The 23,320-nt window shown below is 36.1% G+C and overlaps 1 protein-coding gene and 1 long non-coding RNA gene across 7 annotated transcripts in view; one reads left to right on the top strand and one right to left on the bottom strand.

Moving 5' to 3' along the window:
- CFAP70 (cilia and flagella associated protein 70) overlaps positions 1-23,320 on the bottom strand; it is a 124,531-nt gene that overhangs the window by 48,373 nt on the left and 52,838 nt on the right. For all 6 annotated transcript variants that reach the window (XM_077124924.1, XM_077124926.1, XM_077124928.1 and 3 more), the window contains exons 17-20: positions 21,978-22,103; positions 13,300-13,433; positions 13,077-13,192; positions 12,677-12,886 (exon numbers count right to left, since the gene is read on the bottom strand). In XM_077124924.1, the coding sequence (XP_076981039.1) occupies positions 12,677-12,886; positions 13,077-13,192; positions 13,300-13,433; positions 21,978-22,103 (586 nt within the window). The remainder of the gene's footprint in view (positions 1-12,676; positions 12,887-13,076; positions 13,193-13,299; positions 13,434-21,977; positions 22,104-23,320) is intronic.
- The window catches only part of LOC143653735 (uncharacterized), an 82,339-nt gene that overhangs the window by 14,840 nt on the left and 44,179 nt on the right, over positions 1-23,320 (top strand). Inside the window, exons 2-3 of the long non-coding RNA XR_013161504.1 lie at positions 3,678-3,781; positions 14,278-14,379. This is a non-coding gene — a long non-coding RNA (uncharacterized LOC143653735). The remainder of the gene's footprint in view (positions 1-3,677; positions 3,782-14,277; positions 14,380-23,320) is intronic.

Below are 23,320 nucleotides of genomic sequence, written 5' to 3'. Positions count from 1 at the left end.
AATCAAGACCCACTCAAATGGGTGGAGACATGTCATCCCCTAATCCAGTTTAACAACCATTCTTAAATAAATCACATCAACCAGGGAGATGATCTCATTACAGTTTCAAATATACAGTATTGAATAGGGATTATTCTACCTTTATGAAATGGGACTTATTTTAAAACATGGCTTTTCTTAGGGGACATGCTTCCTTTCAAACCAGCACAAGGTCCCACCAGCATGAGATGATGCAGCACCTTTAACTTTGGCAGACTCTCTGTGCTGGGGATGGGGTGGAGATAGAGGAGAGGTTGTAGGCTGGTTTTAATGGCTTCAAATTACCAAGACCTGGTGTCTGAATTCCTTGCCGGAGGGATTCCACCTGCGTTGGGCTTCACCCCTCCCCTGGGGAAGGCACAGTCTCCAGACAAGCTCTCAAATGAGCTTGTTTCTGCCTATGCCTGGGGCAGTTGCAGCCTGAGAAGTCCTGCCGTGGTATTCAAAGGCAGTCAATCCTTTGTAGAAACACAGCCACAAAAACCTCTGTTTCTTTTTTTTTTTTCTTTTTCAGTTTAACCTGCCCCCTTGGCACCGGAGCAAAGATGAGTGACCTCTGCTTTGACCAGGTTCACCTGAGCTGGGGCCTATTTTTAGTAGTCAGAATTTGTTAATTAATTCCACAATTGGTGTTTGGTTGGGCTCAGCCCCTGCTGTTGGTAAGCTCTCTTTCCTTTCCCCTCTGGGAAGCAGCCTGTGGGGGAGGGGCACCAGCCGCTGCAGCTGAGGGAACTCACAGTCTGGAGGGGCTCGCAGCTGATCCAGCTGGTCCAGACTGGGGTACGCTGTGTGTCCGGTCACTGATGCGGCCCCAGGAGCTGTTCTGTACTGTTTCTGGTTATTTAGTAGCTGTTCTGGAGGATGAACTAAATTGTGCATATTGCTAAGCTGCCATCTTGGCCGCTGCTCCTGGGTGTGATCTTTTGATTGGATGGAGGTGTGACTCCATGTGGTAGTTAGGTTCAGGTGTCAGCTTGGCCGAGTGAAGGTGTGTAGATCTATTGCTGTGGATAGCAATGATCTAGCAGCCATGAGCCATTGTCGTGCGAATGTCATTTGTTGCTGATTACATCTGCAGTCGGCTAGCAGGCGTACCTGCTGTAATGAATGATGTTTGATTTATTGGCTGGTGCTTAAATAGAGAGCTCAACGTAGCACAGCCTAAGCAGCTAAGCATACTTCATCTCAGCACTCGCAGCTCAGCCCAGGCCTTTGGAGATGCAGAAAGGAATCACCCTGGGAAAGTTGTTGGATCCCAGAGACCTGGAGAGAAGGCCAGCAGAGATCGCCCTGTGCCTTCCCACATAAGAAAGAACCTCAGTTGAAAGTTAGCTGCCTTTCCTCTGAAGAACTATACATTAATTAAATAAATCCCCTTTTATTGAAAACCAATCCATCTCTGGTATATTGCATGCCAGCAGCTAGCAAACTAGAACACTCCATTTAGGGTGTGTCTTGATTGGCTTAATGGAGTCCTTTAAAAAGGGAAACAATTTGGAGATGCAGGGTTCAGCAGACATCACCATGTGTCTTCCCATGAAATGCTAGGCAAGGCAGAACCTAAAGAGAGCCATGGGAAGCCAAGAAATGAAACCCAGTCCTGCAGGGTTTCCTGATGAATACCCACAGGAAACAGGCTGAAAACAACAGAGCCCAGGAGCAAGGGACCAGCAGATGTCAGCCAGGTGCCTTTCCAGCTGACAGTGCTGTTGCTGATGGCATCAGCCTTTCTTGAGTGCAGGTAACTTCTTGTTGGTACCTTAATTTGGACATTTTCATAGCCTCAGAGCTGTAAACTTGTCATGCAATAAATTCCCTTTATAAAAGCCATTCCACTTCTGGTATATTGTATTCTGGTAGCTTTAGCAAACCATCACATGCCGCTTTTTAAAAATTAAATCACAGAACAGTTAAAAATAATTTGCTCAAGTTCTTAAACCATGATACCTCCCAATAATCAATGTTTCATGACTAATATAAAAGCAATGCCAGGATAGACTATTATTCACAATAACCAAAAAGCAACCCAAATGTCCATCAGCAAATGAATGGATTTAAAAAATGTGGTGTATACTTAACAATAAATATTACCCAGTCTGCAAAAGGAACAAAGTTCTGATACATGCCTGTATATGGATGAACCGTGGACCCATCATATTGACTGAAATAAGTCAGATACAAAGGGATAGCATGGTAGATTCAGTTATGTATCCCAGAAAAAAAGATATTCTTAATTCGATTCCTGTGGTTGTGAACCCACTGTAAATAGGACCTTCTGAAAATGTTATTTTTAGTTAAGGTATGGTCAACTGAATCAGGATGGGTCTTAATCCTATTACTGAAGGCCTTATAAATTATGAGAAAATCGTGGGAGGAGCCAGAAGCTGGAAGTCAAATGAACCTGGAAGAGAAAGGAGAGGACAGCCCCATGTGATGGGAAAGCCAAGGAACCTAAGTATTGCCAGCCAGCCAGAATGCTACCAATCCCAGGAGGAAGCAAGCTTTTTAGCCTCTGAAACTGAAAGGCAATACATTCCTGTTATTTAAGACAAACCATTGTGTGGTATCTGTCATATTAGCCTACAAACTAAGACAGACAGATATTGTATGAATCCACTTATATGAAATAGCTAGAATATGTAAATGCATAGACATAGAAAATAGAGTACAAGTTAGCAAGGGTAGCGGGAGGGGGAATGGGGAGTTAATATATAATGGGTATATGTTGATGTTTAGGGTGATGGAAAGTTCTAGTAATGGACGGTGGTGAGGGTAGCACAACATTGTGAATGTGATTAATCTCACTTTTAAGGATGGTATGCTTGGGGGTGGTTGAGATGGGAAGCATATGTTGTATATATGTTTGTACTTTTTTTTAAAGAGCAACTAAAGAGACAATGACAATTAAATGTAATACATGGCCCTGAGCTAGATCTAATAATATAAAAGAATAAAAAAAACATATGAAATGGGACATATGAAAACACTGGACTACAGATACTGTAAGCTTTTAATATCAATGTTTAATTTCTTAAACTTGATAACTGTATTTAAGGTGGTTACAAAAGTGAATATCCTTGTTCTTAGGATATGCATATGAAATTATCATGTGTTAAAGAAGCATGATATATATAGCTTCTCAAATGCTCATAATATAGATATATATATAATTGATTTAAATACGCAGATATACAGAAAGATAATGGGTGGGTTGATAGATGGATAGATATGATAGAATGAAAATGTTAAAATTGATGGATCTGAGTATCTGGGGAGGGGTATGTTAGAGTTCTCTACGTGGTGTTTTATTACTAGCTTTTGCAACTGTTTTGTAAATTTGAAAATTATTTCAAATAAAAATTTTAAGAAAAAAAAAATGCAATGCCAGACAACAACTAGCTCCAAATTGGCATAGGTCATTCTCAGCTGGGGCAGAAGATATGGTTGAACAATACATAGAATTTGGATAGGTGGAGAGAGAGAGATATTCAAGGCTAGGGACATGTAATTGGTAGAAGCAAGGATCTAGTGAGCTGACTATTTTAATCAATATTGAGGATTCTATGAGAAAATTAAGGAAAAGCTAGGTTGGGTCCAGGCTGTTTCAGTATTTGATTGCTAAGATTTTTTCCCTATAGGCAACAGGAGAAGAGGGAATACACCCAAAAGTTGAAGAGGGAATACACCCAAAAGTTGAAGAGAGAATACACCCAAAGGTTTTGAGCAGAAGATGATGAAAACGGTAATTTAGAAAAATTAATCTACTGGTGCTATATAGCAAAGAAAAAAATGTAGATGGAGACAGAGGGAACTGTTATAAGGCTGCTACAGTAGTCTGGATATATGTTCATGGAGAGTAGGACAAATTTAAAGGATTTCAAGATGCAAGGAACATTTTGAAAGAAAATCAAGTCTCAGGAATTAATCCAATATGGGGATGGAGGAAAGCTCAAGCTTTCTGAGATCATAAGCTTGGGTGTCTTATTTAGCTGTAGAGTCAGTTTGGGAAATGAGTTTACTAGTGGATCTGCTAGGCTTTGGAGGGATATCAGAATTAAATACAGAAATTTGAGAAGAAGAGAAGCTAGCAAAGGAAATAAAAGATGTCAGAGACATAGGAGGCAATCCAGAATGAATTTCAGGAAGAAGAGAGTGGTTAAATACTGAAGAGTAACCGTTTAACTTAATGGAATATTTAAAAATATTCAACTTCTTTGAAGTATAATTTACATATAATAAAGTGTTCCTTTTAAGCGTATAGTTTAATGAATTTTAACAAATATATACACCTGAATAATCACCATCACAATCAAGAAACTGCACACTTGGGCTCATAACATTGACATTTCAGGGTAACAGAATGATTAGGGAAATAAAAAGTCGGGTCAGATATAAAGAATTGGGTATGAGAATGGCACTGGGCTTCTCAAAAACGACACTAGACACAAGAAGTCAATGGGAATTTCCTCGAAATCTGAGAGAAAATAATTTGGAATATTTGGAAATAAAAAGTTTTTCAAATTTTATTATAAACATATAAAAATATATAATATTGAAGGAAAAGTAAAATGATCATCTTCATATTCTTTGCCTAGATTCAACAATTAACATTTTGTCATATTTGCTTTATCTCTGTTTGTATGTGTGGAAAGGATGCTGTGATTATATAGGAAAATATTCTTTTTCTTAGGGGTACATGCTGCGAGGCCATAAAGCAGAGAAGCCAAACATTCTTAAATAAGACAAAAAAACTCCCCTAAGTGCATCATAAAACACATGTGCACATTCCTAAGCACCATAGCTATCTGTACTAACCTACTCCTGCTATGTATTAATAACTTCAAAGAACATGTTTATGATCTTGCACATCTCAAGCTGGCTCTGTGTCTTTTTTTGTTTTTACCTTATATAACCCTCTGTAACTGCTGGGCAGTGCAGAGTACATCTCTGAATGTCCTGCAGCCTGCCTAGGACCAGCTTCCTGGTCTATAAGTTCCCTAATAAATTGTTATTGTTTTGCTATATGAAATAGCCTGCTTTAATATTTCAGTCCTAAGTGCCCAATGAACTTTGGTGGACCCAATTCTATACGTTCACAATCAGACATATACAAGATATATAGAGAATAAATAATCATAGTGATGAATATACTACTATGTGATGATATTGTGAGCCATTGACTATACACCATACATGGAATGTTTGTATGTTAAGAATGTTCATGTTTGTATGTTGTTTTGGTTTGATAACACAAAATAAATTAAATAAAAAAAGAAACATAGAGAATAGATAAAGATATTTTTATGCATGGGGGCTTCAGAGTATTTTCAGCTCATACACTCTTTCATAAGAACTAATGGGACAATATGCACCACCAAAATGAGGGAGCAAAGTATGAAAGAGGAAGGAAAAAATTCAATAAACAGTGCATCCTCTGGTTAAATGAGATGCTTACAATGATGTCAAATGGAAGTCCCAGGATGACAGCTGTTCATCATGTCTAGGTAGAAGCTTGACACAGGAAGATAGCAGGCCTTGTGAGAGAGGAATATTTCCAGGAAAAAAAAATGGAACTGATGCATTTAAGCATATGAAAAATATTGATGGGCATTTGACAATACTTTCTGAGCATTTGGGGAAAATGACAGAAGCAAAAAGAATACAATTGAAAAGAAGCAAATGAATAAATTAAACAATTATTAGCTCTTGGGAAAACAAAGCTATAAAAGAAAGAACCATAGAACAGAATGTGGCTCAGTAGAGAACAGTATTTATATAGAAATTGATATTGATAAACATTGATAGTGATGTATCTGACCCACCTAACGCACTCCTAGGTTTTGCCAATGCTGTAGTTTCCTGGACTCTTAGTTGCTTGCTCAGCATTATGTATATCCATGAGGGGCCCACTAGCAATCCTGCTGCTAAGACTGACGATCACCACTTGGTTCCACAGTCTCACTACCTAAGGACTGACCAGTTCCTTATCAAAGAGAATTGGGCCCTCCCCCTTGGCTGACAGTGCAGCTGGGTCAACCAGCTACATAATCTGAGTTTCTGACTTGTCCCATCACTAGTGGATTGGATGAAATTCCACACTATAGGGCATGATATATGACTTCCCAAGCAGATTCCAAAAAGTCCAGCTGATATAACTTGGAAATTGGGTTAAATTAAATCCCTGTGATAAATTTTGACTAATGGGAGAGAGGAGACAAAAGAACAGATTTCTTTTCTTTTCTGCTTCCCAGGCTATTCAGAAGCATAATTTCTCCATACTGCCTGAATGTCTGGAGATGTCCCACAAGGTTGAGCAGGTATACCTGCAAAACAACTAGCTGTGTCTCTTTGCAGCTTATCATAATGAAATGGCCAGTGTAAGCATAAGGTATCACCTTGGACTGCTTCTTATCCTTCTCTGGCTCCTTTTTCCTTTTCTTCACTCTCCCTGCCTGGAATTACACATTCCAATTAAAATATTAGCATTAAATTCTTGACTCAGGTTCTGTTTTCTAGGGAACCCAGCCTAAGGCAATTGATTTAACAATGCAATATTTAATGTAACTGTGAAGAAAGATGATCAAACTCAAAGAAATAAATAAAAACATAGGTATAATGATAATGATGATGATGATGATAATTATGAAGAAAAGAAGTTGATGATGACAATCACTGATTCAGAGAACAACAAATACAGAGTTGATTAACAAAACCAAAAGCTGGTTCTTTGAAAAGGTTAAGAAGATAGGCATGTGGCAAGACTTATCAAGAGAAAAAGAAAGGATATAAATAAACAAACTTCAAATGAAAAGGGGGAAAAGTTACTGATACAATAGACAGCTAAAATAATAGACTAATATAAAAAAATACATTAATAAATTGAAAAATTTTAACCAGATGAACTACTGATGAATTCCTAAAAATATAAAATGACACAAACAACACAAGAAGAAATGTATAACATGAATACACTAAGTATTAAGAAAATGAAATAGTCAAGTACCTTCCCTGCCCAAAAAACCAGGCCCAGATAATTTTATAGTTTATTTCTGCCCAAATCTCAATTTATAATCAATTCCTATCACATATAAGTTGATACATAATAGAAAGGGAAAAAAGCTGTCTAATAATCTCAATTATAAAATAGATTACAAAATAAAACTATAGGCTATTTCATTTATAACTATAGATTCAAAGATCCAAAATAAAATATTACCTATCTAAACCCAATGGACCATTAAAAAGAATGCATTATGATCAAGTAGTGTTTATCCCATGAATGCAAGGATGGTTCAACATAAAAGAAATCTATCAATGTAGTTCACCAGATAATAGCAGAAATAGAAGAAGAAAATAATTTTACTTTTTACAACTGATGCAGAAAAGAAGTTTGTTAAAGTAACACTGACTTAAAAAAATTTCTTTGGAAACTAGAAATAAAAGGGATCCTCCTTAATTCTATAAATGAATTTTAACAAAAGCTTACAACATATTTTATACTTAATGGAGAAACTTTAAATTCAATCCTTTTGAGATAGGGAAGAAGGCACATTTGACCATTGTAACTAACATACATTATTGGGAGAAATAAAAATACATTTGCGATATGGGGATTGGGAGGAAACAAGTGAAACTATCACTATGAGCAGATGATATATGATTATATGTTGGGAAAAAAACAATGGAATCAACAATCTGTTAGCACCAATAAGAGTTGAACACGGTTGTCATATTCAATTCAATCTAAAAACAAGAGCATTTCTATGCCAAGAATAACCGGCCAGACAATAAAATTAAAATAAAGATACTATTATGATAGAAATGGAATCTATAGTATATCTGTAAATTATGTAAACTACTCAAGGCCTCACTGTTCTAGTTTGCTAGCTGCCGGAATGCAATATACCAGAAACAGAATGGCTTTTAAAGAGGGGAATTTAATAAGTTGCTCCTTTACAGTTCTAAGGCCGAGAAAATGTCCCAATTAAAACAAGCCTATAGAAATGTTCAATTTAAGGCATCCAGGGAAAGATACCTTGGTTCAAGAAGGCTGATGAAGTTCAGGGTTTCTCTCTCAGCTGAGAAGACACATGGTGAACACAGTCAGGGCTTCTCTCTCAGCTGGAAGGGCACATGGCAAACATGGTCAGGGTTTCTCTCTCAGCTGGAAGGGCACATGGTGAACATGGTGTCATCTGCTAGCTTTCTCTCCTGGCTTCTGGTTTCATGAAGCTCCCTGGGAAGTGTTTTCCTTCTTCATCTCCAAAGGTCGCTGGCTCATGGACTCTCTGCTTTGCGGTGCTGCTGCATTCTCTGCTATCTCTGAATTTCATTCTCCAAAACGTTTCCTCTTTTATAGGACTCCAATAAACCAATCAAGACCCACCAAAATGGGTGGAGACATGTCATCACCTAACCCAGTTTAACAACCGCTCCTGACTAAATCACATCATCCAGGGAGATGATCTGATTATAGTTTCAAACATACAGTATTGATTAGGAATTATTCTACCTTTATGAAATGATATTTTGATTAAAACATGGCTTTTCTAGGGGGCATACTTCCTTTCAAACCAGCACACTCACTAAATAAAATGTTAACACTTTAATAAAGGACAACAAAGATTATCTGAATAAATGGAGATATCTTTTAAACACTTAAATGGGATGGCTTAATAGTAAAAAGATATCAGTTCTTCCTAAATTAATCTAAGTTCAATACAGACCAAATAAAAGTTGTGGCTGGAATTATTAATGTACTCGACAAATTCAGTATAAAATACATATTTAAGACTAAAGGTTCATGGTCTCCAATGTTTTAGAGCAGCTAAAAGAAAAAAACAAAAAATCATGGAACTGTAACCCATACCAAACTTTAAAATCTTCTCTATAACTATTTGTTAAACTGTACTTTGAAATTTATTGCTTTTTGTGGTATATATGTTATATTTCACAATAAAAAATGTTAAAAAAAAAAAGAAGAAGAAAGGCCCAGGAATAGCTAAGTCAACCATAACAAAGGCAAGTAAATGGGGAACTTGATATACCAAATATTAAGGTACACTACAAGACCACAGTAAAATGAATGTGGTATTGTTTTAAGATCACACACAAAAAGACAAGAATGGAGAGCTCTTAGGTACATATACCTTAAATCAAAGGGGAAAAAATGAATTTTTAGTAGATAATACTGAGAAAACTAGATCCATATATGAAAAAAAGTAAAATTAGATCCCTACCTACCAAGCATCATGTTCAAAGATGGAATCCAGATAGATTTAAGATCAATGTGTGAAACAAATATTAAGTTAATTAAGAAAGTGTGACTTGAAGCAGAAAGGACAAAAAAAATACAAAGGCATAAAACTAGAAAAGTTGAACAATACAACCAACTAACTTCACTTAATTTACATGTAAGAAATACCCCACCCCCACCCCACGGCCTAAAACAAACAAAAAAACCCTGTGTATTCTGCAACAACTGCATAATACACATTCTTTAAAAGTATACACAGAACATTTATTTACCAAGATAGACCATAAGACAAGTCTCAATAAATTTTAAAGGATTCAAATCATATGAAGTATGTTTTCTAACCATAATGACATTAAAAATCAATAATAGAAGGATATTTTGAAAATCCCCAAATACCTGAAAAATAAAAGTACACTGCTAAATATTTCATGGGTTAAAAAAGAAACTGAAAGGGAAATAGAAAGCAATTTGAACTGAATGAAAATGAAAATATACCCTGCTTTTGTTTCCTGGTTGCTAAAGCAAATACCATGCAATGGATTGGCTTGAACAATGAGAATTTATTGGCTCATGGTTTCGAGGCTTGGAGAAGTTCAAAATCAAGACACCATCAAGGTAATGCTTTGTCCTCAAAGACTGTGGCATTCTGTGGTTGGCTGCCAGTGATCCTGGGCCCTTGGCTTTTCTCAGATGGCAATGAACATAGTGGCCTTTCATGCTTCTCCCTTCTCTTCCAGTTTCCTTTGACATTCAGCTTCTGGCTGCTTCCTCTAGCTTTCTCTCTGTGACCTTCCCTATAAGGCCTTCAGTAACAGGATAAGACCCATTCTGATTCAGGTGGGACACACCTTAACTGAAGTAACCTCATCAAAGGGATCAAAGGGTTCACATACACAAGAATGGATTAAGTTTAAAAACCTGTTTATCTGGAGTACAAACCACCACACACCTTACCAAAATTTGTGGAATACAACTGATATAGTACTTAGATGAAAAGTTATAGCATTAATTGCCTATGTCAGTAAAGAGAAAGGCCTCAGTCAATGATCTGAGCTTCCACCTTAACAAACTAGAAAAAAAAGAGCAAATGAAACCTAAGTAAGCAAATTTCTTTGAGAAGCTCAATGAAATTGATAAACCTCTAGCCAGTCTCAATAGGAAAGGAGAGAAGATAGAAATTAAAAACATCAGAAATGAGAGAGACAATATCATGACAGATTCTACTGATAATTAAAATGGTAACAAAGGACCATTATGAACAAATTTATGCCAATAAAATCAATAACATAGATGAAATGTATAAATTTCTTAAAAGACATGAACTATTAAAGCTCACTAAAAAAAGAAATACAATAAATAGCCCTATATTTATTAAAGAAATTGAATTCATAGTTAACAATCTTCCCAGAAAGAAGACTCAAGACCCAGATGGCTTTACTGGTGAATTCTACCAAACAGCTAAAGAAAAGATACACTTATTTTCACAAAGTCAGAAAATTGAAGGGGAGACAATACCTGCCAACTCAATTTATGAGACTAGAATTATTCTGAAATCAAAATCAGACAAAAATATACAAGAAAAAAATATATATATACAGATCAATATCCATAAGAAAAACATTTTTGAAAATTTTTACCAAATCAAATCTAAAAATATACAAAAAGGATAGTAAATTATAACTAAATCAATTCATTTCAGGAATGCAAAGTTTAATATTAGAATTTCAATCAATGTATTTTGGCATATTAACAGATAAAAAAAGAAAACCTACAGAACCATTATCAATATACATGAAAAAAAGCATTTGAAAATAATCCACTATCAACTTTAATTAAAAACTCTCAGAATAAAGAAATGTATTCTTATTTCTAAAACTAGGAATAGTTTTAGTCCTCAATCTTATAAAGGCCATCTATACAAACCCTATAGATAGTATCATACTTAATGGCCAAAGACTGCCTGCTTTCTTAAGATGAGAATCAAGATAAGGATACCCACTCCCACACATTCCACTGGAGAGTCTAGCCAGAGCAATAAGACAAGAAAAAAAAGAAAAGAGGTCTAGAATGGAAAGGACAAAGTAAAACTGTCTTTATTCACAGATTAGATGGCCATCTTTATAAAAAAATCCTATTGAATCTATCTTAAAACTATAAAAATTAATAAGTACAGTAGCAATGCTGCATATAGTGATTCAAGATCCATAGTAAAAATTCATTTTATTTCTATAGACTTGCAACAGTCAGAAATAGAAAATGCATGCAGACAAAATAACAATGTACATATATAATAAACACACAAAAAACACATATTAAAGACATTAGAATGATTTATTAAAGTGGAGGAAAAGAGAATGGCAATGAAGAACAGGGTAAAAATGTTCCTGAACAAAGTGGGCTTGCTGTCCGATGTACAAGAACTAATTGTGACCATGGTTTCAAAGAGAGAAAGAGATTTATCATATGGTTGCTGGTAATGAGACAGGAGCAAGCTCAAATCTGTCTCCCCAAGTCTAAAAAGCTTAGAGTTTTTATGGAATTTGAACAAAGAGAAGTGGAGAGTGTGAGGTTGGCAGATATTGATTGATGGGTTATGTTTCATTGGAAGAGTGTAAGTGTGGGCCCAAGAAGCCCTTGAAGACTGACAAAAGCCAGCTGAGGTAATTATTAGGTTACAATTTACAAGAGGGTTGCAAATAGCTCAATTAACATAAGATAGCAAGTAAAGAAACTAAACTAAACAGGCTATAAGATATGAAAAAAGCCAACTGGGGCAAAAATATGGTTACTGGTTATAGCAGTGTTGTAAAATATAAGATAACAAGTAAAGGAATAGAAACAGACTAAAATAGCATTTACCATTAAAATCCTGTAGCCAGAGATTATAATCTACAGAGAAACAGAGGCTTTTCCTAAGGATGCAAGGTAAGGATTTTAAGAGGAAATGGGTTAACTTGCAAAATAGTTATAGGTCACATGGTTACAAAAAGGGAGTAAATAAACAAACACGTTTAAGAATTACAAGAAGGACCGTACACAATGGTGAGGGGGTTAAGGGGAGAAAGAAATTTACTTTGCTAGAATAATACCCCTTTTAGGGATAAATGTATTTCAGTAATCACAGAAGATTCAAAAGACTGACTCTCACAGTAGAAACTTCAGACCCTTGGCCATGTGAATGAGGAAATATTTAGAAAGTTTCAATTTTTAGAAATTTTTAGAATATTTAGTGTCTTTCCCTGGCATGCCTGGACAATCTGGAACTCCACCTATTTATTCATTTAACAAATATTTACTGAGTGTCTCCTATATGTCAGGTTCTATTCATAAGGCCAGTAATTTTCCCAGTAGTCATTCATCATCTCCACTACCTAGCCCTACCTGTTGGGGCTTCTCCTTTGACTGCTGTCACAGAAGAACCATTTGTATTTCCCCAAGGGCCTGAACTGGATTCCATTTTCACTCCTTCTTCAAAGTAATCCACAGTACCAGCGCTCTTCTGCTTCATTAGTCGTGCCTGAAGCTGTTTAAAAGCTTCATGAAAAGCCATTTCCATTCGAATATCATTGTTTTGAATCTCATAGTACAAACCTGAAGAAAGATGTTGAAATAAATGTGACAAATTTCCCACCATTGTGTACTGAAGAATTGCAACATTTCACTGATTTTCCCCACATTTTTACCAAAGTTTAAGAACTACACGATAAGTGATTAAAGAGTGGAAAGATAAAGGATCTTATAAAGGAAGAAAAGACATTCAGATTGTAGGAAAATAACATACCAAGTAAAGTCCAGGCCACGACATTGATTGGTTCCAAGCAAGTGGCAGTCTCAAAGAAAATTTCTGCCTGCTCGTAGTTCTCCATCAGGACAGCCATGACACCACAGAGCAGCAAGCTGAGAAGAGACCTCCAAGGTTAACAACATGGTGCCATGACTGTGGTAAGACAACTTCATGTAGAAGCAGCCACACCTACTCATTTCTCATCTCCCTCCATCCATACCTGTTGATATGATTCTGGTTGAGGGAAAGGGCTTTCCGAAAACACTCCTGAGCTTTGATATTGTCCTCAGTTAGGAGACAGAATGCACCATAGTCCAGCCAGTGGTCCAGGTTCTGGGGCTCACGGACCAACCTCTAGGCCAGAAAGCATCAGGAGGGCCAATATTATTGTAACATTATGTCTTATTTCTTATACACATAACATCATGCCACAAGCGCTCCATAAACAATGTAAGCTCTATGAAAGCAGTGCTCATGATTCCTTTTTTGCTCACTACTGAATCCCAAATGCTTAGCATAGTAAGTATTCTGTCTCATAGCAGGTGGTCAATGAATATTTGTTGAAATAATTTTAAAAATATTCAAAATCACTTCTTCCTGTGTCAGTGTTCTAATGACCCTAAGCTCATTCAATATCTTGGAAGTCTAGAGATACATTTTATAGTGAATCCATATTATTTATGTACAATAATTTCTGCCATAATCTTGAAATGACAAATATAAGGTTACTTACTAATCTGTATTTTTAAAAGTGCCTCATAATTAGTGGAAAAATTTTCCCTAACTTTGCCCACTAATAATGCCTGGAATTGATTTTTTTTTAATACAAAGAGAATAGCAATTTATTTATACAGGCCAATGTGAATTGGTTATACTCTAAATGTCCCTCTGTCAATTAATTTAAAAGTTGTAGCATATTTTCCTCTTGAAAATAATTACAAATATGAAAAAATGCTCAGCATCATTCGTCATTGGGGAAATGCTATAATAAAAAAGACATGATACTTTCCATTTGGAACAATGGGAAAGTTTTAGTGATGGATGGTGGTTGATACACAACATTGTGAATCCAATTAACAGCACTGAATTATATATTTGAATGTGGTTAAAAGGGGAAATTTTAGGTTGTAAATATGGTACTAGAATAAAAATTAAATAATTCATGGGAGGCTTGCCCTTATGAAACTTGTTTCTGTAGGGGAGAAGCTAAGGCTGCCCATGGTGAGGACTAAGAGTTGCTTCCAGGATACATATTTGTTGCTCAGATATGGCTCTTTCTCTCTAGACTCAGCTCTAAAAGGTAAGTCATTGTCCTCCCCCCTCTGCATTGTGGGGCATGGCTCCTGGGGATGAGTCTGGTCCTGGCACCATGGGATCAACAACGCCTTCTGGACCAAGGGGGAGAAAAGAGGTATAATAAAATAAGCCATCAGTGGCCAAGAGAGATCAAATGGAGTCGAGAGACTATTCTAGAGGTTACTCTTATGCAAGCTTCAGTTACATAGTGCTGATTGCCATAGTTTGCTAAACTCCAACCAACATCACTCCTGTTGACTCTTGAGAATACCTATGTTTCATGCACGGAGTTTGCTTTCCTGGAACCTATAATTCCTGGAGCTTCCTAGTTCAGATAAATCCTGAAACACAGAGGGACCACCCTCTCCAAGATTATCAATTAACTATATCCCCCTCTGCTTTAGTATTGACACCCCTTTTCATCATGAATAAGTCACAACAGGCATTGCCCAAAGATCCCTACAGATTTGGAGAAGGATTAAAGGCGAAGGAGGAGGTATAACAGAGAAAATGGGATTTAACAAATGAGTATGGCTGCTGAATTACTATATTAATATTTCTTCTAGCCTCTAGTGTTTTGAAGCAGCTTAGAAAGAAAAATCTGAGATTATGGAATGGTAGCCCATGACAAACTCTGGGGTCTGTTCTGTAACTACTTATTGAAGCATGCTTTGAAAATTATTGTTCTTTTCTTTCTTTGCTTTGAATATATTTATATTTTACAATAAAAACATTAAAAAAACAAAAGACACACACAAAATTCATGGAACTGCACAACCCAGTGAACCCCAAGTTAAACATAAGCTAAATCATGGACCACAGTTAATAGTATAATTATTAAAATGTGCTTTCATCAATTGTAACAACTGTAACACAACAATGTAAGGTGTTTATTGGTATCTCATGTTTTAGGCATGATTGCTCTGTAAACTCACAACTTTTCTTAAAAAAAAAGGGCACAATAGTAAGTGTTGACAAAGATATGGAGAAACTAGACCACTCATACATTGCTGGTGAGAATGTAAAATGGTGTAGGCACTCTGGAAAACAATTTGGAATGCCCTTAAAAAGATAAGCCCACAAGTACCATATGACCCAGAAATCTCACTACTAGGTAGGTATCCAAGAGAAATGAAAACTTATGCCTAGGCGAAGTTTATATATCTCATAAATACATTTTTGTAGCAACATTATTCATAATGTCCAAAAAGTAGAAACAAGACAAATGTCCATCAAGTGATGAATGAATAAAGAAAATATTATATGGAATAATGATGCGGAGACAAAGGCGCTGGGAACACAATACACTCCTAGGTGAGCTGAGGGGGCATCTGCTGCTTCTGAGTGGGGGAAATTTGGGTGATTGCGTTGAGTGCCACTCAGAAGCCAGGCCCAAGCCCCCAGGAAGAGGGATCTGACCAACGGGCCTACAGTGCTTGCAGGACCCCTGTGGTCGACTCATACCCGCTTGCCTGGGCAAAGTGTTTAAACTTCTAAAATGTCATCTGTCGAGCACCTAGTTTATGCAGTTATTCGTTTTTTATAGGAACAAAATCAAATGGATGTTTATACTTTGGATGAAGAAGAAGAAAGCTTCGAAGTTGCAATTCAGTGCTTGGAGACAGTTTTTTGGTTTGTTTTCAATTTTATTGAGATATAGTCACACACCCCATAAACCATCCAAAGTATACAATCACTGGCTCACAGAATCGTCACATAGTTGTGCATACATCCCCATGATCAATTTTAGAACATTTTCATTACTCTAAAACAGATATAAGAATTAAAAAAAAAAAACCTTAAATCCTCCCATACCCTTCCCCCATGTTTCTGACCCTCAGTATTGTAGTAAATTTGCCTCTGTTGATGAAAGAATATTAAAATATTACTGTTATAGTCCATAGTTTGCAATAGCTATGTTTTTTTTACATTTGTAGTAGTTCATGCTTTACTCTCTTTCAGATTAGATTTTCTTAGAGAATAAAATACATCAAATAAGTAAAACAATTGATTTTTTTTGGTTAAAGGCATTATATTTGCAAGCTTGTATAATAGACTAAGGATTTAAAGTTGTTTTTTTAACTATAGCTATAAAGTTTGAATCAAATTATATGGGTATTTGAATGAGACCTTAATCAATACTTAAATGAGGGCTAATAAATGGGAGATTGAGAACTCATTTCCTCATGTTCTATAAGGAAGTAATTTTCCTGAACACAGATTGCTTCAATGTTTTAAACATGTTCTTAAACTCTCCTCCCCATTTCTTTACCTGGGACTTTGGACTATAGAAGTAGTTTTGTTGTATTTTCCAAAGAATTGGTGATTTTTAAGACTCGAAGATTAGCGCATTGAGCCACTAAGATTATGTTTTAATTTGATTTGTGCTGAGCATGGCCCACCCTAAAAGAAAAAAAAAGACAGTGACTCGGGTGGGGTGGGTAGGGGAGTGGAGGGAGTGTGTGAAAAGTATGATGTCCTGTAAGTTTGGAGACCCAGATCTAGTCCAGGTCATACAGCCATGCCTCACAATCAATTTTTGAACATTTTCATTACCTACCCCCCAAAATTAAAAATAAAAGTAAAAAAGAACACCCCAAACATCCCATACCTCCCCTTCCCATTATTTATTTTTTTGTCTTTTTTTTTTCCTTACTCACCTGTCCATACACTGGCTAAAGGGAGTGACAGTCACACAATCACACCTTAAATGAGCTATAGTTATTCAATCATCTTCAAGAGTCAAGTCCATCGATTTACAGTTCAACAATTTCAGATATTTCCCTCTAGCTACTCCAATACCCTCCAAATTGAAAAGAGATATCTCTATACTGCATAAGAATAATCTCCAGAATGACCACTCAACTCTATCAGAAATCTCTCAGCCACCGAAAGTTCATTTTATTTAATTTCTTTTCCCCTTTTTCAGTCAAGAGGTCTTTCTTAATTCCATGATGCCAGGGTCAGGCTCATCCCCGGAGGTCATGCCTCATGTTTCCAGGGAGATTTATACCCATGGTAGTCATGTCCCACATGGGGGGGGGGGAGGGGGAGGGCAGGCAGTGAGTTTACTATGGAGTTAGCTTAGAGAGAGAAGCCACATCTAAGCAAGAAAAGAGGTTCTCTGGGGATGGTTCTTAGGCATAATTATAAGTAGGCTTAGCTTCTCTTTTGCAGGAATAAGTTTCACAAGGGCAACCCAAGATTGAGGGCCTGGTCCATCAAATTGGCAGTCCCCAGTGCTTGCAAGAATACTAGGTCTTCCCCTAGGTGGGAAGTTTAATATCTCCACCTTTTTCCCCAGTCCCTAAAGAGGACTTTGCAAATACTTTTTAATCTTCTGCCCAAATTACTCTGGGATGTATCGGGGCATCACACCAACCTGTACAAACCAACCAGATTGGAAACAGTTTTTAAGATCACCCCAGAACATACACATCCAGCAGTTGCACAGTCTTTGACAGAAATGTTCACAAATTTCCTCTGTAAGAATAATTGTGGGGGTGCGAGGGCAATTCAGTGGTAGAATTCTCACCTGCCATGCAGGAGACCCAGGTTCGATTCCAAGCCCGTGCTTCCCAAAAACAAACTAAAACCCAAACAAACAAAAATTCAACAAATGGTACTGCAATAAGGGGATACTCACATGGAAAAAGAATGAAATGTAACCCTCACTATACAGCATACAAAGAAAAAAAATTTTTTTAAAGAATGATATTGTACCCTTCTCTAATTCAGTGGCTGAAGATGTGGGAAAAGGTGACCAATTAAAAGATGAAGGTAATAATCACATGCAAGAAGAAAATTATGAGACTGCAGCAAATTAAGGCAATACAACTGGATCCAAATAATGTGGTTTATTTTTGCAACAGGGCTTGCTGCTCAGAGTAAATTCGATAACTACCCAGATGCAATAAAGGGTTGTGAAAAACCAATAGCAATTGATTCAAAGTAGAGCAAGGCCTATGGGAGAACGGGGCTGGTGTTCACTGCAATGAATAAATTTGAAGAAGCAGTCACCAGTTATCAAAAGGCATTGGAGCTGGACTCTGAAAATGATTCCTAAAGTCAAATCTCAAAATAGCAGATCAGAAGCTAAGAGATATCCAGTCCTACAAGAACAGGATTGAGCCTAGACATGACCAGTTTGATCAATAATCCAACCTTCATTTGTCTGGCTGCAAATTTAGAGTAGAATTCTCAAGTTCAATAACTAATGTCAGAAATGATGATAAATTCCATTGGGGGATCAGCTGCTGGAGTTGAGGGCCTCAGTGAGCTGTCCAACCTCATCCAAGCAGGATAGCAGTTTGTTCAACAGATACAACAGAGTCTTGAACTTACAGAGCAACTGAGAAATCATGTCTGGAGCAGATCATTCAGCAGCAGCACTGAAGAACATTCCTGCCTTGAACAGGAACCCTAACTCAGAATGCAAATGGTTTCTGACTTTCAAGTGTTCACCATAGATAAAGACTGAAAAAAGCACTATAGCCAATCTTTGAAAATAATGGAGGAAAAATTCTCACACATATTCCTAAAGAATACATCTGTTTAGATAATAGTTTATCACATGACTCCTTTGGACACTAATGATCAATAGGCTTGTTAACTATAAGTGCCATTATATCATTAGACAAGATTCCATTTTCAAATCTTTACTATCTTATTTGACTTAACAGAGTATATTTATTGAATAGTAGGGCTATTGATTGGTGAGTTCTTGAGCTCCAAATTCCCCTAACCAATTATTTTTGAGAGGAGAGATGAGCAAAAGGAAATACTTTCCATGCTGGCCTAGAAAAAATATACTTTTCATTGAGCAGCATGTCAAGAGAAGAAAATTTTTATTTAGATTTAGCTTAGATAGTGCTATCAGTAATGAATATATGTCACAGGTTCCATTACCATTTTTAAAGCTGTTTATTCTGATTAGTGACAGGGGATCTTAAGGGCTTGTGGAAATCAGCATTTGGTTAGGGATTTTTTTCCTAACTTTTCTATTGTGAAATATAATATATTACAAAAAAGCAATAAATTTCCAAGTATATTTTAACAATTAGTTATAGAGCAGATTTCAAAGTTTGGCATGCATTACAGTTCCACAATTTCAGTTTTTTCCTTCTAGCTGCTCCAAGACACTGGAGACTAAAAGAAATATCAATATAAAGATTCAACAGTCATATTTATTTGTTAAATGCTATCTTCTCTCTTATAATTCCTCCTTCACTTTGATCCTTCTTCCAATCTTTAGGGATATTTGGGATATGATCATTCTAACTTTTTCATGTTGAAAAGGGTGTTGATAACATAGGATACAGGGATGGAACTAGTTGATGGCTCTTGGAAAGGCTGACCCCTTTGGGTTTCTGGATTATCTGCATAGTTCTCAAACTTGCCTGCAGTTTGGTATTGGTAATATTAGCATGGCCAATTGTGATAAGTACATAATAAAATAAATTTAGAAATCCTTAATGGTACTAGTTAGGTGAGTGATATAACTCTTAAATTTAATTGGCACAATTTAACCAGTGCTGATTGTCCATGGAAACTCTCAAAATATAGATCAGGATATACCTATTTTTAAATAAACCAATGGTTTGGCCCTAAGTGAAGAATTTTATAAGTGACATTTAATTATGTTAGCATAAACATTTAAAAATATCAATAATTAATGGATTTCAAAAAGCATCATCTATCACTTAAATTGTTTATTGATGTAATTTTCTGTTTCTTTAATTTGGCTTTGTATGCCACTTAAGTTTAACTCTAATTTGATGCAACTTAAACCTCACAGGAGACTTAATATATTTAATGTAAATTACGTGCCATAATAGTTAGTTGAGAACAGTGGCACTGGTGTAGGGAATGGCGTATGACTATTAATAGGTACAGGGTTATTTTTTGAGGTTATGAAAATGATGTAAAATTATGGTTGTACAACTCTATAAATATACTAAATACCATGCTACATTTTAAATGAGTGAATGGTATGGTATGTGAATTGATTTTCAGTAATTCCTGTTAAAAATTATAAATGGCAGCAAAGTTCTCAGACTGTTATTTATATAAAGTTATGCAGTCCATGATGAATGTGGTAGGTGGTACTAACAGAATTAGAGAATCTAACTGTGATTCATATTGAAAGGGTACTATAAATATTTGCTGAATTTCTTTTATTTAAAAAATTATATTTACAATAAAATTAAGATTTTTTCCCTTGGCATACAGTTCTTTGAATTTTAACACATGTACATTTTCATTTTACCACTACTACAATAAAAATGAACAGTTCCATCTCCCCCTCATGCTATCCGTTTATAGTCACTACCCACTTCCCCCCACCCCCCAATTATTGGAAACCACTTATCTGCTCTCTACCACTTCAGTTTTGTCTTTTCAAGAATATCAGATCAATGAAATCATACAGTATGTAACCTTTTAACACTGGCTTCTTTCACTCAGCATAATGCCTTTGCAAGTCATCCAAGTTGTTGGTTAATAGTTCATTCCTTTTTAGGGCTAAGTAGTATTCTGTTATAAGAATGTACCATCGTTTGTTTATCTACTTATCCACTGAAGGACATTTAGGTTGTTTCTAGTTTGAGGCAATTATGAACATAATTGCCATAAATATTCATGTATAGGTTTCTGTGTGAAGACAAGATTTCATTTTCTTAGGGTAAAATTTCAGGAGTGGGATTATCTAGGTCATATGGTAAATGTTTAAGAAACTGCCAAACCATTTTCCAGAGTGGCTATATCAGTTTGCATTCCTACCAGCAATGTATGAGGGTACCAGTTGCTCTATAGTCTCACCAACACTTAGTATTGTCAGCATTTTTCAATTTAGTTATTCTGATGTATAGTGGTATCTTATTGTGGTTTTAATTCGCATTTCCCTATGGCTAATAATGTTGAACTTTTCTTCATGTGTTTGTCATCTTCACATCCTCTTTAGTAAAGTACCTTTTCAAGTCCTTTGCCCCCTTCTTAACTGGATTGTTTTCTTATTGTTGAATTCAAAAGTTTTTATATTCTGGCTACAGATCCTTTGTTGGATATGTGTTTTGCAAATCTTGTCTCCTAATCTGTGGCTTTCTTTTCTTTCTCTTAATAGAGCAAAAGTTTTAACTTTGATGAAGTCCCATTTATCAAAATTTTCTTGTATGGATTGTGCTTTTGGTGTCATGTCTAAGTACTCTTTGAATAAACCCAGGACACAAAGATTTTCTCTTATGTTATCTTCTAAGAGTTTTATACTTCATGTTTCACATTTAGATTTATGATCCATTTGAGTTCATTTTTATATGAGATTTGAGGTTTAGGTAGAGATTTGGTTTTTTGCATATGGATAAAAACAGTATTTGTTGGAAAGACCATACTTTCTCTATTAAGTTTCTTTCACATCTTTGTCAAAAACCAAATGGCCATATTTGTGTGGATCTATTTCTGGACTCTTTCTGTTTTATATGTCTGATCTACGTGTCTGTCTTTCTGCCAGTCAAGTTTGATTTTAAACAAGTAAAAGCTACTATTTATTATACCTTAGTTGCACAAATAATGGTAGCAACAATCACTGGGAAGAAGATGTTTAATTACCTCTTCATAATACACTGCTGCCATGTCAAAGTTCTCATTGACTTCTGCTTCAAATGCAAAGAGTCGAAGCTGTTCACTGCTTGTATAAATCTTTGAAATAGCACCTTGGACATCATCTGGCATGGCCTTATTAGGCAGACAAAATGAAGCAATTACACTTAGGGAGGTTTTGTAAGAATAGACTGGATGAGAGATCACAGTGGTGAAGTCTAAAATGATATTGAGATTTCTTACAGTCTTGCCAATACAGTAAGAGAGTGAGAGTAAACCAAGAGAGAAATATCAAGGGTGAAAGAAAAACTTCAGGTGTCTGAATACCAATAGCCTGAGCTTACAGAAGTGAGTAAAAATTGCTTAGGGCAGAAACTGTTCTCCTCAACCCTCAGTGCAATCAGACTCCCTGGGCAGGTTACCTCTGACCACAAATAGCTTCCTTAATTTTCTCTAGAGTATAGAATGAATATCATTTCTAGGTGTCTTAAGATAATAAAGGTTGGCAAACACTGGCTAATGTCTTCAAACACTGACAGAATAGGACACCAAGGGTAAAACACTCTGAGTGGGAGTAGATCCTACAAAGGAGACATTTTTAAAATACCCAGAAAGATAAGAGGAAAACCTGAAAAAGAATATATCTCATACACCCAGATGGAAAGCAGGTCTGTAATTAGTAAACTCCTGGATCAAAGGTTATGGCCAAGGAGTATCCCTGCCCTCCCACCACACAAATCCTTTAATAAGAAGTAAAAAAAAGTATCAGTCACTTTAATAAATACATTTGCTAAGGAATGTGGATAGTAAAGCAAATTTGAGATGGGTCAAAGAGAACTTCTGATCACCGATTAATGCCTCTGTTTATTCTTTTTAGTTCCAATGACCTTGATTCTCCAAACCCCTTCAACAAACAGCAACATTCCATTTTCAATCTTGCATTCCCAGAATCCAAAGTCTAAGCCTTCAACCTTTTTTTTTCCTTTTTAGTTCCCTTAAACCTGCTTTCTGACTTCAATGAGCACTTCACTTCTAAAAAACCTATCATTTTTTTTTCCAACAGACTTCATGATTACCTACTCATGCCATTCTCTTACCAGCACATTCAAGTTCCTCCTTCTGCACTTGTCCTGAAAACCCCCAAATTAATACAATCGTACAATCTGACTTCTTTACTCTTAAACCGGAGCTGCTAACTGGCCCTAAGAAAAACTCCATAGATAGAGAGATATCTGAGCTGCCACACTCTCCTGCCTTTCAACCTTTGCTGAAGGTCTCTAATTCTGCTGGATATCTATGTACTTGCCCATGTTTAGCAACATATTCCATTATGCTATACAGTATCTAGATTC

Source organism: Tamandua tetradactyla, chromosome 13, assembly GCF_023851605.1.
Source record: "Tamandua tetradactyla isolate mTamTet1 chromosome 13, mTamTet1.pri, whole genome shotgun sequence".
Lineage (NCBI taxonomy): Eukaryota > Metazoa > Chordata > Mammalia > Pilosa > Myrmecophagidae > Tamandua > Tamandua tetradactyla.
Note: the sequence above shows the minus strand (reverse complement) of the source record. Positions and strands in the feature narration are given on the sequence as shown.